Below are 13,237 nucleotides of genomic sequence, written 5' to 3'. Positions count from 1 at the left end.
GAGTTTTGCTCTGTCCCTCAGGCAGGAGTGCAGTGGCGCGATCCCGGCTCACTGCAATCTCTGCCTCCCAGGTTCAAGTGATCCCCCCTGAGTAGCTGTGATTACAGGCGCCTGCCCCCACACCTAGCTAATTTTTTGTATTTTTAGTAGAGATGTGGTTTTGCCATATTGGGCAGGCTACTCTCTTAACTCCTGACCTCAAGTAATCCACCTGCCTCAGCCTCCCAACGTGCTGGGATTACAAGTGTGAGCCACTGCGCCCAGCCCCATCTCTATGTTCTTGACCTGCCACAATGCAGGGACTGAACAGAGAGAATTATCTGCTGATGGAAGGAAAGAAGGAAGGAAGGAAGGGATGGAGGAAGGGAGGCATGGTCTTTCAAAGCCAGTGAGTCACACTCTTTCAATTTCTAGAGCATTTGCTGTGTTCTTCCCACATCTATCTCCTTCTACCCACATCCAGCTCTTCCCCACATTACGCCTGTCATTCCAGCACTTTGGGAGGCCGAGGCAGGTGGATCACTTGAGAGACCAGCCTGGCCAACATGGCAAAACCCCATCTCTACTGAAAATACAACAAAATTAGCCGGGCATGGTGGCAGGTGCCTGTAATCCCAGCTACTCAGGAGGCTAAGGCAGGAGGATCACTTGAACCCAGGAGGCAGAGGTTGCAGTGAGCCAAGATCATGGCTAATTTTGGTTTTTGTAGAGATAAGATTCTGCCATGTTCCCCAAGATGGTCTCCTGGGCTCAACAGATATGCCCGCTTAGGCCTCCCAAAGTACTGGAATTACAGACGTGAGCCACTGCATCCAGCCATCTCTACTCTTTAAAAAAATTTTTTGGGGCCGGGCGCAGTGGCTCACGCCTGTAATCCCAGCACTTTGGGAGGCTGAGGTGGGCAGATCATGAGGTCAAGAGATTGAGACCATCCTCACTAACATGGTGAAACCTCGTCTCCACTAAAAATACAAAAATTAGCCAGGTGTGGTGGCACATGCCTGTAGTCTCAGCTACTTGGGAGGCTGAGGCGGGAGAACAGCCTGAACCCAGAAGGTGGAGGTTGCAGTGAGCCAAGATCCTGCTACTGCACTCCACCCTGGCAACAGTGTGAGACTCCATCTCAAAAAAAAAACCAAAAAAAAATTTTTTTTTGTAAATTTTTTTCTTTCTTTTCTTTTTTTTGTCTATCAGCAGCATATATTTTTTGTAGAGATGGGGTCTTGCTATGTTTCCCAGGCTTGTCTCAAACTCCTGTCCTCAAGTGATCCTCCTGCCTTGGCCACCCAAAGTGCTGGGATTACAGGCATGAGCCACCTCGCCCGTCTGTTATCTCTGTTCTCCTGTGGGGAGGGTGTACTGTGGGAGGGGTCTGCCTGGCTATGTCAGGGTTTTCACCACTCCCCTCACCCCAGCTTCTGAACACACACCTTCCATGAGGATCTCGATGACCTCATTCACGTTGAAGCTCAGCTCGTCCACGTCTTGGCCCACGTATTGGTACAGGGCCCGGCACCTGGGGCCATGTATCCGAGGCTGGGGCTTGGGTCGGCCGACACCAGGCACTGGCCGTTGCCCCACGCTGCGCTTCCTCTGCATGCTGTGGGCACAGGAAGTTCGAGTCATAGCCCCAGACACTCCCCTACCCCCTGCTTGTCTCCTGGGGCTGCCCTTCCACTCCACCTACCCGGCCATGCCCTGGTCAGGAACGTTGAGGAATTCTGTGTTGTGCTCCGAGGGCGGCCGTGCCCGGGGGCGTCTGCTGGCCCCCAGGGATGTGGACGGAGGGCCCAGGGGAGGCCGGTGGGAGCCCCCTCCAGACATGATCTCCAGGGGCAGGGGGCCCCCTCTGGCAGACGGGGGCACCCCATTGCGATCCATGCCTATGGCAGGAGTAAGGATGAAGACATGTATCAGGGTGATGCTAGGAGGATTTGAGGAGGCTCCAAGTTCCCAGTCTGAGGGAGGAGATTGTCCCAGTCTGAGGGAGGAGATTGTCCCAGTCTGAGGGAGGAGATTGCCATATTCTCAACCTAGTGTGGTAAGGACTGGGCCACAGGGAGGGATCTGGTGCTAGGAGGGCCTAGACAGAGGCTTCTAAATTTTTTTTTAAATTATTTTTTACTTTTATTTATTTATTTTGAGACATGGTCTCACTCTGTCTCCCAGGTTGGAGTGTAGTGGTGCAGTCGTAGCTCACTGAACCTACACCTCCTGTGTTCAAGTTGTCCTCCCTCCTTAGCCTCAGGGGGTGCTGGGACTACTGGTACACTCCACTATGGCCCGCTGATTTTTGTAATTTTTTTAGTAGAGTTGGGTTCCTTTTTTTTTTAGACGGAGTTTCGCTCTTGTTACCCAGGCTGGAGTGCAATGGCGCGATCTCGGCTCACCGCAACCTCCGCCTCCTGGGTTCAGGCAATTCTCCTGCCTCAGCCTCCTGAGTAGCTGGGACTACAGGTGCTCGCCACCATGCCCAGCTAACTTTTGTATTTTTAGTAGAGGCGGGGTTTCACCATGTTGACCAGGATGGTCTCGATCTCTTGACCTTGTGATGCACCCGCCTTGGCCTCCCAAAGTGCTGGGATTACAGGCGTGAGCCACCGTGCCCGGTCTTTAGTTGGGTTCTTACTATGTTGCCCAGGCCGGGTCCTGGCCTGGGCAACATAGCAAGAGCCCATCTCTACTAAAAATTCTTTTTTTTTTTGAGATGGAGTCTCTCTCTGTTCACTAGGCTGGAGGGCAGTGGTGATCTTGGCTCACTGCAAGCGATCCTCCCACATCAGCCTCCCAACATGCTGGTTTTACAGGCATGAGTCACTGCACTTGGCCTTATTTATTTATTTATATATTTAGAGACAGAGTCTCACTCTGTTGCTCAGGCTGGAGTACAATGATGTGATCTCAGCTCACCGCAACTTCTGCCTCCTTGGTTCAAGCGATTCTCCTGATTCAGCCTCCTGAGTGGCTGGGATTACAGGCATGTGCCACCACACCCGGCTAATTTTGTATCTTTAGTAGAGATGGGGTTTCACCATGTTGGTCAGGTTGGTCTCAAACTCCCAACCTCAGGTGATCCATCCGCCTTGGCTTCCCAAAGTGCTGGGATTACAGGCATGAGCCACTGCAGCCGGCTTTTTAAAATTTTTTGAGAGACAGGGTTTTGCTCTGTGGCCCAGGATGGAGTGCAGTGGTAAGACCATAACTCACTGAAGCCTCCAACTCTTAGGCTTATGATATCCTCTTCTGTCAGCCTCTGAGACAGCTGGGACTAGAGGCACACACTACCAGGCCCAGATTATTTGAAAATAATTTTTAGACCGGGACGAGTGGATCACACCTGTAATCGCAGCACTCTGGGAGGCTGAGGCAGGCGAATCACGAGGTCAGGAGATGGAGACCATCCTGGTTAACACGGTGGAATCCCGTCTCTACTAAAAATGCAAAAAATTTGCCAGGCGTGGTGGTGGGTGCCTGTAGTCCAAGCTACTTGGGAGACTGAGGCAGGAGAATTGCTTGAACCCAGGAGGCAGAGGTTGTAGTGAGCTGAGATCGCACCACTGCACCCCAGCCTGGGAGACAGAGTGGGACTCCACCTCAAAAAAAAAGTAAAAAGATGTAGTTTTCAGGGCTGCAGTGTTGGGTGGGAGGAGAGAAGATGTCAGTGGTTAGCTGGGTTTGGGTTTTGAAGGGCTCTGAATGCCACATTAAGCTTAGCCTTTATTCTGTGGGAGATGGGGAGCTATGAGAGTTCTCGACAGAGAAGTGAGTGGTCAACGGTGCTTGCTAGATTTCGTTTCCTGAAGGTCTGGCTTAGGCCATAGGACCCACAAGAGACAAGGGAAGATAGCAAGGGAGCAGCTCCTCACCTCTGGAGGGCCCAGGGGCTGCCCGGGTAGGGGCCGGGGTCGACCTCCGAGATCTTCCCTTGGCCATTCCCTTCCGTGTAGGCTCTGAAAGAAGTGTGTCAGGGATTTGTGTAATGGACAGACCAGCCTCTTGGCCCTGCCCACAAGCCTTGTCCATTCTGAGGCACCCCGGCTCTGCCCAGTAATTGGCCCTGCCCCCAATGCCTCACCCCTCACTGGCCTTGCTCTTCGGGCCCGCCCACTTTAGGACACGACTTCACCACTACCTCTTTCCCAGTTGCCGCTCTGGCCACACCCCTCTACATTTCTCACCTCCCCATTGGTCACGTCTTCTCTTTAACTGTCATTTTCTCTCTCTAGACCCGCCCCTTCCTTGCTATTGCCCACTCTGGTCCACCCTCGCTGGCCCCGCCCCACTGTTTTCATTGGTTTTCTCCATGGCCGTGCCCCGCCTCCACATTTGGGCCACTCATTGGTTGCGGCCTTTCTTTAAAAGTCTCTCCTCTCCCCCATTTCCCCTCTTCCTCCTCTCTCCCCTCTCTCCCTACTTCTCCCCCCTCCCCTCTCTTTCTCCCCGCTCTCAGTTCTCTCTCCCTCTCTCTCTCCCCCATCCCCTCCCTCTTCTCTCCGTATTCTCTCCCCTCTCTCCCCACTCCTCCTCCTCCCCCTTCCCCCTCTCTCCCCCTCCCTCCCATTCTCTCCCCCGTCTCTGCCTCCCCTTTCTCCCCTCCCTCTCCCCTTCTCTCTCCTGTTCTCCCTGCGCCCCACGCTCTCTCTCCCCTCATCCCCTGTCTCTGCTCTCTTCCCTCTCTCTCTCTCCCCACCTCTCCACTCCACTGTCTTCCTCCCCTCTCTCCCCTACTCTTCCCCCCTCTGCTCTCTCCCCTCTCCATTTCCCTGCCCTCCCCTCTCTCCCTTATCTCTCCATCCCCTCTCTCTGTCCCTCCTTTCTTGACCCTCCCCTTCCTGGTCTTTGTTCACTTTTGACCAACCTTGCTGGCCCCACCCCCTCCCCGCCCCCAAAGCCTTCATTGGTCCGCTCTTCCCCGCCCCCTCTGCCCTAGTTCCGCGCAGACTCACTGGAGCTCTTGGGCAGCCCATCGCCCACGCTGACCGTGAGGGTCCGGCCGCCAACCTTGAGCACTGACAAGTCGCCGGAGCCGCGGGAGAAGGTGACGCTGCGGGTGCCGCCACCGCCCCAGCCCTCCTTCTTCACCCGGAACTGTAGTCTATGGGGAGAGGGGAAAGCTTGGGGGCGCTGACCTGGGTCCCCGTCCCACCTCACCCCGCGCTGGGGCGGGAGGGAGTACAGCACACCGAGATCACCCCGAGATGGTGCTGGGGTTGGCGGCACCTCCCGCCCCCACAGGATGGTGCTGGGGTTGACGGGCCGTACGTGTCGCTGAAGGTGAGGGGCAGGGGCCTCCGCGTTGCCTCCTCGAAGCGCTTGCACAGAAGGCTGACGAACTCGGTCTTGAAGACGCTCTCCAAGAAGCTGTCTGCGGTGTCCTCCTGGAGGACGAAGAAGTCGTCCTGTCGTGTGCTGGGGAGGGGCGGATGAGAGCGTCAGGTGGGACACTGGTGAGAGGGACAGGTGAGAGCGGCAGGTGAGACTGACAGGTGAAGGTGGCTGAAGGTGGACTTAAGGAAGGGTCAGTTAAGGGCCAAGTGAGGGGTGACCAGGTGGGGAAAAAACGGGGAAGCGGCAAGGAGTGGGAGAGGTGGTTACAAAAGAGAGCCAGGTGAGGTCTAGTAAGAGGGTAAGGTGTGGCTCACGCCTGTAATCCCAGCACTTTGGGAGGCCAACGCGGGCTTATCACGAGGTCAGGAGATCAAGACCATCCTGGCTAACACATCTCTACTAAAAATACAGAAAATTAGCCAGGCGTGGTGGGGGGTGCCTGTATTCCCAGCTACTCAGGAGGCTGAGGTGGGAGAATCGCTTGAACCGTGGAGGTGGAGATGCAGTGAGCTGAGATCGTGCCACTGCACTCCAGCCTGGGCCAAAGAGAAGACTCCATCATCTCAAAAAAAAAAAAAATATATATATATATATATATATATGGGGTAAGGTGCAGGACAGAAGCTATTGGCAAGTAAGGATCATGAGCATAGGGGGCAGGTGAACATGTCAGGCGGGGCCAAGAGAGGGCTACAGGCATGTCACCAGGTGAGATTCTCAGGGTAACAGATGGGGTCACTAGAATTCGGGCAGCTAGGGGACAGGTGAGAGTGACTGTGGGGCAGTTAGGGACCTGGCTTCACCTGAGGGAGACTCCCCGCAGAGCCTGGATGTCCAGCTTCTTCTTCAAGACTTCACGCACCTGGCCCTTCTCGGGTCCCTTCTTCACCTTCTCTCGCCCAATCACATACACACACTTCGGCGTCAGGATCAAGTCCCGCTTGATGGGCTGTGGGGATGCATTATTATAGGCCAGTGGCTGGAGCTCTGGGCATGCAGCCTGGCCAGCCTGACCACAGAGGGTCCACTCCAGGCAGAGGGATGGTGCTGGCAGGTCAGGTGAGCAGGGTGAGATGTGTATGAATCTGGGTGAAGGTGTATGAATTGTCTGTTTTGTAGGGTCTTACTCGGTCGCCCAGGCTGGACTGCAATGGTGCCATCATAGCTCACTGCAACCTCGACCTCCCAGGCTTGAGTGATCCACCTGCCTCAGCCTCCTGAGTAGCTGAAACCACAGGTGCATGCCACCATGTCTGGCTAATTTTGGTATTTTTTGTAGAAACAAGGCTTTGTTCTGTTGCCCAGGCTGGTCTTGAACTCCTGAGCTCAAGCAAACTGTTCTTTTTGGCCTCCCAAAGGGCTGAGATTTCAGGTGTGCACCACTGTGCCTGGCCATGAGTTGTTGTTATATTAGAAATAGAAGGAGAGTCTGGGCGCGGTGGCTCACGCCTCTAATCCCAGCACTTTGGGAGGCGAAGGCAGGTGGATCACGAGGTTAGGAGTTTGAGACCAGCCTGGCCAGTACAGTGAAACCCCATCTCTACTAAAAATACAAAAATTAGCTGGGCGTGGTGGTGCACACCTGTAGTCCCAGCTACTTGGCAGGCTGAGGTAGGAGAATCGCTTGAACCTGGGAGGCGGAGGTTGTGGTGAGCTGAGATCGCTCCACTGTGGTCCAGCCTGGGTGACAGAGTGAGACTCCATCTCCAAAAAACACAGAAGGAGGCCAGGTGGGAATGTGTTGGTTGGCTGGAAAAGGGTGTTTGGATCAGTGAATAGGTGCTGGGTAGATGAGGCACCTGCTGGACATGGGTGCCTGGGCCAGATAAGAGCACTTAGGCCAGGTGAAAGTGCTTGGGTCATGTGACTGTATCCAACTCACGTAAAGGCATTATACTTCAGGTGAGGGTGTACAAGTCAGGTAGATAAGAGTATCTGGATCATGAGAGGGAGTGAGAAGGTGTATATCTGAACCCTGAATTTGTACAGGAAGGCCGGTGAGGGTGTACCTAGTAGAAGTGTGACTGTGAAGGCCAGTTGAACTGGCCATGGTCAGAGTCCTCTAGGTCTAGAGGGGAAACCTGTCTAGGTGAAAATATTTTAGGTGATGCTTACAGTTCAGCCAAGAGGGCACACTTGCCACATAGACCTGTCCAAAGCAGGTGTGTGGATCAGGCGAAGGTGCCCAATACTGTATGTCTGCTATGTGAGGTTGTACAGATCATGTGAGGATGCACCTGCCATATAAACTTGTCCAAGGTAGGTGAGGGTGTCCAGGCCATATGAGAATATGTAAAGGTAAAGATGATATATAGGTTATCTCAGTGGGTACCTGCCACACATAGTCCTCTCTAAGGTGGGGAAAGGATGAGTTACTGGGCTAGGGGACAGGGACATGAGATATGGGTCAAGTGAGGGTGTACCTGGCTTGCCCAGGTACAGCTGAGGGTAAACAGGCCACGTCTGGGTGTACCTGTGGAGAGGAATGTCCAGGCTAGGTGATTAGAGTATACCTGTGCTCAGGGCTGTCTGGGCCAGAAGAGGATGTGTCTGTTGGTGGAGGTGTCCTGCTATCTATGCCAAGCATGAGTGCACGGGTCAGGTGGTATATTTCTGTGGACAGCATGTACCTATAGAGTAGGTTGCCTGGACCAGGTGAGAGTGTACCTATGGACAGGTGTGTCTGGGCCAGGTGAAGGTATATCTGATTGCCAGGGTGAAGGGAGAGTGTACCTAATGGATAGGTATGTCTTGGATAGGCGTGTCTAGGATAGGTGATGGTGGCCAGGGCTTCTGGACAAGATGAGTGTGTAATCGTGGACAGATGCATCTGGCCAGGTGAGGGTGTATCTGACAGGTGTATCTAGGCTACAAGTGCATGTTTGATGGACAGCTGTGTCTGCTGTACTTGAATGCATACCTGTGGGCAGGTGTGCCTGGTCAGGTGAGGGTATACCTGTGATGGAACAGATGGATGTGGGCTGGAGGATGTATACCTGTGGCCAGGTATGTCTGGGCCAGGTGAGGGTGTACCTGTGATGGAACAGATGGATCTAGGCTGGGGGATATATACCTGTGGCCAGGTGTGTCTGGGCCAGGTGAGGGTGTGCCTGTGATGGAATGGATGGATCTAGGCTGGGGGATGTATGCCTGTGGGCAGGTGCATCTAGGCCAGGTGAGGGTGCCAGGCTGCAGCCAGAGTCTTGTCATGCCCACCCCCTAGTGCCTCACCTTGAAGCGGCGGTCGTACTTGGTGACCGAATCAGCGAAGTCCACTCGCTCCCTCTTCCCCAGGAATTGACGCAGCTCTGGCCGCTCCTCCAGCCCCAGGTAGTCCCCGACGAAGTTCCGATTGATGCTGTTGCGCCTCCGCTCCTTCTTGTTAAGCAGGATGTTGGAAGCTGCAGGGACCAAGGGCGGAGACCAGAGCTCCTGACAAAACTCCTCCAGGTCCAGGTGTCCCCGCCCTTAGCCTTTCACCCAAAGCCTCTCACCTTCCTCCCGCATCTCCTCGTACTTCCGGACAGCCACGTGGCGCCGCCAGGCCTTCTGGATGGTTCGAGCAAAGCCATCGAACTTCCGCTCTCGCATCTCCTCCAGGAGGAAAAGCTGGGTGGGGGTGGGGGGGCACGTGGGTGAGTCCTGGTGTTTCCCCAGCGGCTGCAGTTCCCAGTTTCCCTGGGCTCACCCTACTCACAATGCTCTTGCTCACCCACACCCACACACATGCTAATTTTTTTTGAGAGATGGGGTCTTTCTATTGACACTTATTAAACAAGAAAAAGGGGCTGGGCATGGTGGCTTAGGCCTGTCATTCCTAGTACTTTGAGAGGCCAAGGTGGGTGGATCACCTGAGATCAGGAATTTGAGACCATCCTGGCCAACATGGTGAAACCCCGTCTCTACTAAATATACAAAAAAATAAAAATAAAAAATAAAAAATGCTGGTGTGGTGGTAGGCCCCTGTAGTCCCAGCTACTCAGGAGCCTGAGTCAGGAGAATCACTTGAACACAGGAGGCAGAGGTTGCAGTGAGCCAAGATCGTACTACTGCGCTCCAGCCTGGGCAAGAGCAAGACTTGGTCTCAAAAAACAAAAACAAAAAGAAAAAATCGGCTGGCCTCGGTGGCTCATGACTGTATTCCAAGCACTTTGGGAGGCCAAGGTGGGTGGATCACGAGGTCAGGAGATAGAGACCATCCTAGCTAACATGGTGAAACCCTGTTTCTACTAAAAATGTAAAAATTTAGCTGGGCATGATGGCACGTGCCTGTAGTGCCAGCTACTTGGGAGGCTGAGGCAGGAGAATCGCTTGAACCCAGGAGGCGGAGGTTGCAGTGAGCCGAGATTGTGCCACTGCACACCAGTCTGGCAACAAAGCGAGACTCCCATCTCAGAAAAAAAAAAAAAAGAAAAAGACAAGGACTTGCTCTGTCACCCAGACTAGAGTACAGGGGTGTAGTCACAGTTCACTGCACCTTCAACCTCTTGGATTCAAGCAATCCTCCCTCCTCCGCCTCCTGAGTAGCTGAGACTGCAGCTGTGAGCCACCATGCCCAGCTAATTTTATTTTTTGTAGAGATGTGGTCTTGCCATGTTGCCCAGGCTAGAAACATTTTTTTTTTGAGATGGAGTTTTGCTCTTGTTGCCCAGGCTGGATCTTGGCTCACTGTAAACTCCGCCTCCCGGGTTCAAGCAATTCTCCTGCCTCAGCCTCCTGAGTAGCTGGGATTACAGGTGTGAGCCACCATGCCCAGCTAAATTTTTTGTATTTTTAGTACAGATGGGGTTTCACCATATTGGTTAGGCTGGTCTCGAACTCCTGACCTCAAGTGATCTGCCTGCCTCTGCCTCCCAAAGTGCTGGGATTATAGGCATGAGCCACTGCACCCAGCTGGAAACATTTTTATCATCCTGCAAATGACTGGACCTCCCTATGTGGGGTACACACTTCTGCATTACAATATAACAGTGGGTCACCACTTCAGATTGCAGCTGTGCCACTTTCTACCTGTGTGCCCTTGCCAGAAACAGTATAACATCACGGTTTCTCACACTGTTAGTACAGATAGTTATGCCGTCCATATAAGGTACACCCCAGTGTCAGAGATGGTAGAAACGGGAACCAGTGTGCATCTTGGAAAACCAATAAAATACAGTAAATAAGAAAATCTGGCTGGGTGCAGTGGCTCATGCCTATAATCCCACACTTTGGGAGGCTGAGGCATGTGGATCACCTGAGGTCAGGAATTTGAGACTAGCCTGGCTAACATGGTGAAAACTCCGTCTCCACTAAAAATACAAAAAAAAAAAAAAAAAAAAAAAAAAGAAGAAGAAGGACGAGGATCAAATCATTAAAATCCAAGCAAGGGGGAAAAGATGGGACAGCTATCTGAAAAAAAAAAAAAAAAAAAAAGTCTGATGTGTAGGACTGTGTTGTGACTGGCGACTGTGTGGTTGAGTAGTGTACAACCTGCACAGCCATCCATGGCAGGCCCAGAAAGGAAGCTTTTGCAGAAAGCAGAGGAAAGGGTTTTGAGTTGTAAGAGTCTAGGCCCAGAGGTGAGTTAGAGAATGAATTACATTAGAGCAAGTCAAAGTGCAAACTCTGAGAGGAATGTCTTTTCATTTGGAATAATAGCAGGTGAACAAGGTGAGCCTGGATACAACAACCTACTTTTAGTGAACTATTGGATATTAAAATACCGTAAATCTATCATAATAAAAACAATGGCGTGCCTGTCAAAGAACAGAACAATTAACTGGAATAGGGCAGATGCCTGAGAAACATCCTAATTCAAAGAGAAACTGTGATCAAAGGGACAATATTATCAATTAGTGAAGACGGGAAATACTGCAAATACAGGCTGGTGCGATGGCTCATGCCTCTAATCCCAGCACTTTGCGAGGCTAAGTGGGAGGAGCTTGAGCCTAGGAGTTCAGGACCAGCCTGGGCAACATAGAAAGACCCTGTCTCTACAAAAAATTAAAAAAAACACACAAAAATTAGCCGAGGGTGTTTCCCAGGCTGGTCTGAATTCCTGGCTTCAAACCATCCTCCTGTCTCAGCCTCCCAAAACACCGGCATTATAGGCATGAACTACCGCACCTGGCCTGGTGCTGGTTTTATTTTGCTTTTTTTCTGTTCTATGTCAAATGTTTTGGTCTGTTTCTTCCAGAGTCTCTCTCTCTCCCAGGCTGGAGTGCAGTGGCGCCATCTCAGCTTACTGCAACCTCCGCCTCCCAGGTTCAGGCAATTCTCCTGCCTTAGCCTCCCAAGTAGTTGGGACTACAGGCACGTGCCACCATACCCAGCTAATTTTTGTGTTTTTAGTAGAGATGGGAGTTTCACCATGTTGGCCAAGATGGTCTGAATCTCCTGACCTCGTGATCTGCCCAGCTTGGCCTTCCAAAGTGCTGGGATTACAGACGTGAGCCACTTAGTCCTGCCGACCAGAGTGTCTCTCTCAGTCTCTCTCTCTCTCACTCGCAGTCTTTCTTAATCTCTTGCTCAGTCTCTCTCAGTCTATTAATTTCTCAATTGCTTTTTCAATTTCTCTTTCAGTCTCTCAATTTCTCTGTCAGTCTCCCTTTGTCAGTCGCTCTCAATCTCTTTCTCAATCTCTCAATCTTTCTCTCCATCTCTGTCTCTCTCTGTCCCTCTTCCTCCTCCTCTGTCTGTCCCTCAAACGCACTCACCGACTCCGGGTTCTTAACAAAGACCTTGGTGCTTCCCATCTGGTACTGGTCAGGCTCCATGTTGACCGCCCGAAGCAGGTGCTGGACGCCCTGGCGTTCGTCCCCACGCCACCGGGGCCACGTTTCGGGGGTCAGAATGGCATACCTGGGTGGGGAGGGCCGGGGTGTGGGAGTGCTTGGAGTAGACATGGCCTGCTGGGCGTTCTGATTGAGGGGATGGCAAGGGCGGGGATGGGAGGGCTCCGCACCTCTGCAGAAACTTGGCGAACTGGCGGCGGTAGGCGAAGCCGGCTCTGCGCACCCTGATGTTCTCCTTCAGGCCCAGGTATTCCACCTGGTGCTTGACCCTGGTGGGGAGGGTAGACTGAGTCCCCTGCTCAGGGGGCTGGGGGGACAGTCACCAGTCCTGGGGGTGGGTGGGAGGTGCTGGAGGTGGGGGATTTGGGGGGCTCTGGATTCATGCTGAGGGAAGTTTGAGGGGTAAGTTCTGTGGTCTGGGGGGGACTTCAGGGGTCAGCCTGGGGACTGGGGGAAGGGATCTTATCCTGATGGTCCCTTCTGAGGTCAGTTTGCAGGTGGGGGTGGAGGGAGGGGCTGTGCTAGTCCCTGGGTCATCCTACAGGAGGTCAGGGAAGTGTCTCGGTCAGTTCTGGGGGTAACCGCAGGGCCCTGAGGGGATGAGTCTTGGATGGGTTGGGAAGATCACCTGTTCTCCTCCCAGTCCCGGGGCCTCTTGGTCTCGTTGGGTTTGATGCAGCGGATGTAGTGGGGTGTGCACCTCTTCAGTGTGGCCACCAGGTCGTTGGCTTGTTTCTGGGGCAGAAGTGGAGACGGGTGGGTGGGGGGCACAGAGATGGGACCCTCTGGACTCTTTCTTTTCCCCCACCCTAGATACAGTCTCAGGAGACAGAGACACACTGGGGGTGGGTGAGGGCTGGTAACAGGTAGGCCACAGAGGCCAGATGTCCCAGGCTGTGTTCACCTCAGCTTGTGCATACCACACTAGTGGGACTGATGTGGGGTGTCTGCCTGACCCTTGAACCCAGGACGACGAGCTCTCACATCTGTCACACTCACCACTTAGCTTGGCACATAGTAAGTGCCTAGTAGTAAATGTTTGTTTGTTGACTGAGTAACAGAGCCCTTGAAAGAGCATTTCTTTTTGTCCTTTGGGGAGACAGGTACCTTGGGTGGTGTTTTTTTTTTTTTTT

The 13,237-nt window shown here is 53.0% G+C and overlaps 1 protein-coding gene across 1 annotated transcript in view; it reads right to left on the bottom strand.

The window, feature by feature from the left end:
* Positions 1-13,237, bottom strand: part of MYO1F (myosin IF) — a 54,471-nt gene that overhangs the window by 1,163 nt on the left and 40,071 nt on the right. Inside the window, exons 16-26 of the mRNA XM_037728387.1 lie at positions 12,733-12,839; positions 12,275-12,373; positions 12,027-12,171; positions 8,823-8,937; positions 8,560-8,729; positions 6,132-6,277; positions 5,263-5,409; positions 4,947-5,095; positions 3,867-3,950; positions 1,688-1,883; positions 1,431-1,600 (exon numbers count right to left, since the gene is read on the bottom strand). Coding sequence (XP_037584315.1) covers positions 1,431-1,600; positions 1,688-1,883; positions 3,867-3,950; positions 4,947-5,095; positions 5,263-5,409; positions 6,132-6,277; positions 8,560-8,729; positions 8,823-8,937; positions 12,027-12,171; positions 12,275-12,373; positions 12,733-12,839 — 1,528 coding nt within the window. The remainder of the gene's footprint in view (positions 1-1,430; positions 1,601-1,687; positions 1,884-3,866; positions 3,951-4,946; positions 5,096-5,262; positions 5,410-6,131; positions 6,278-8,559; positions 8,730-8,822; positions 8,938-12,026; positions 12,172-12,274; positions 12,374-12,732; positions 12,840-13,237) is intronic.

Source organism: Cebus imitator, unplaced genomic scaffold (genome assembly GCF_001604975.1).
Source record: "Cebus imitator isolate Cc_AM_T3 unplaced genomic scaffold, Cebus_imitator-1.0 Scaffold263, whole genome shotgun sequence".
In the NCBI taxonomy this organism is placed as follows: domain Eukaryota; kingdom Metazoa; phylum Chordata; class Mammalia; order Primates; family Cebidae; genus Cebus; species Cebus imitator.
This window is presented reverse-complemented; position numbering and strand designations above follow the sequence as displayed.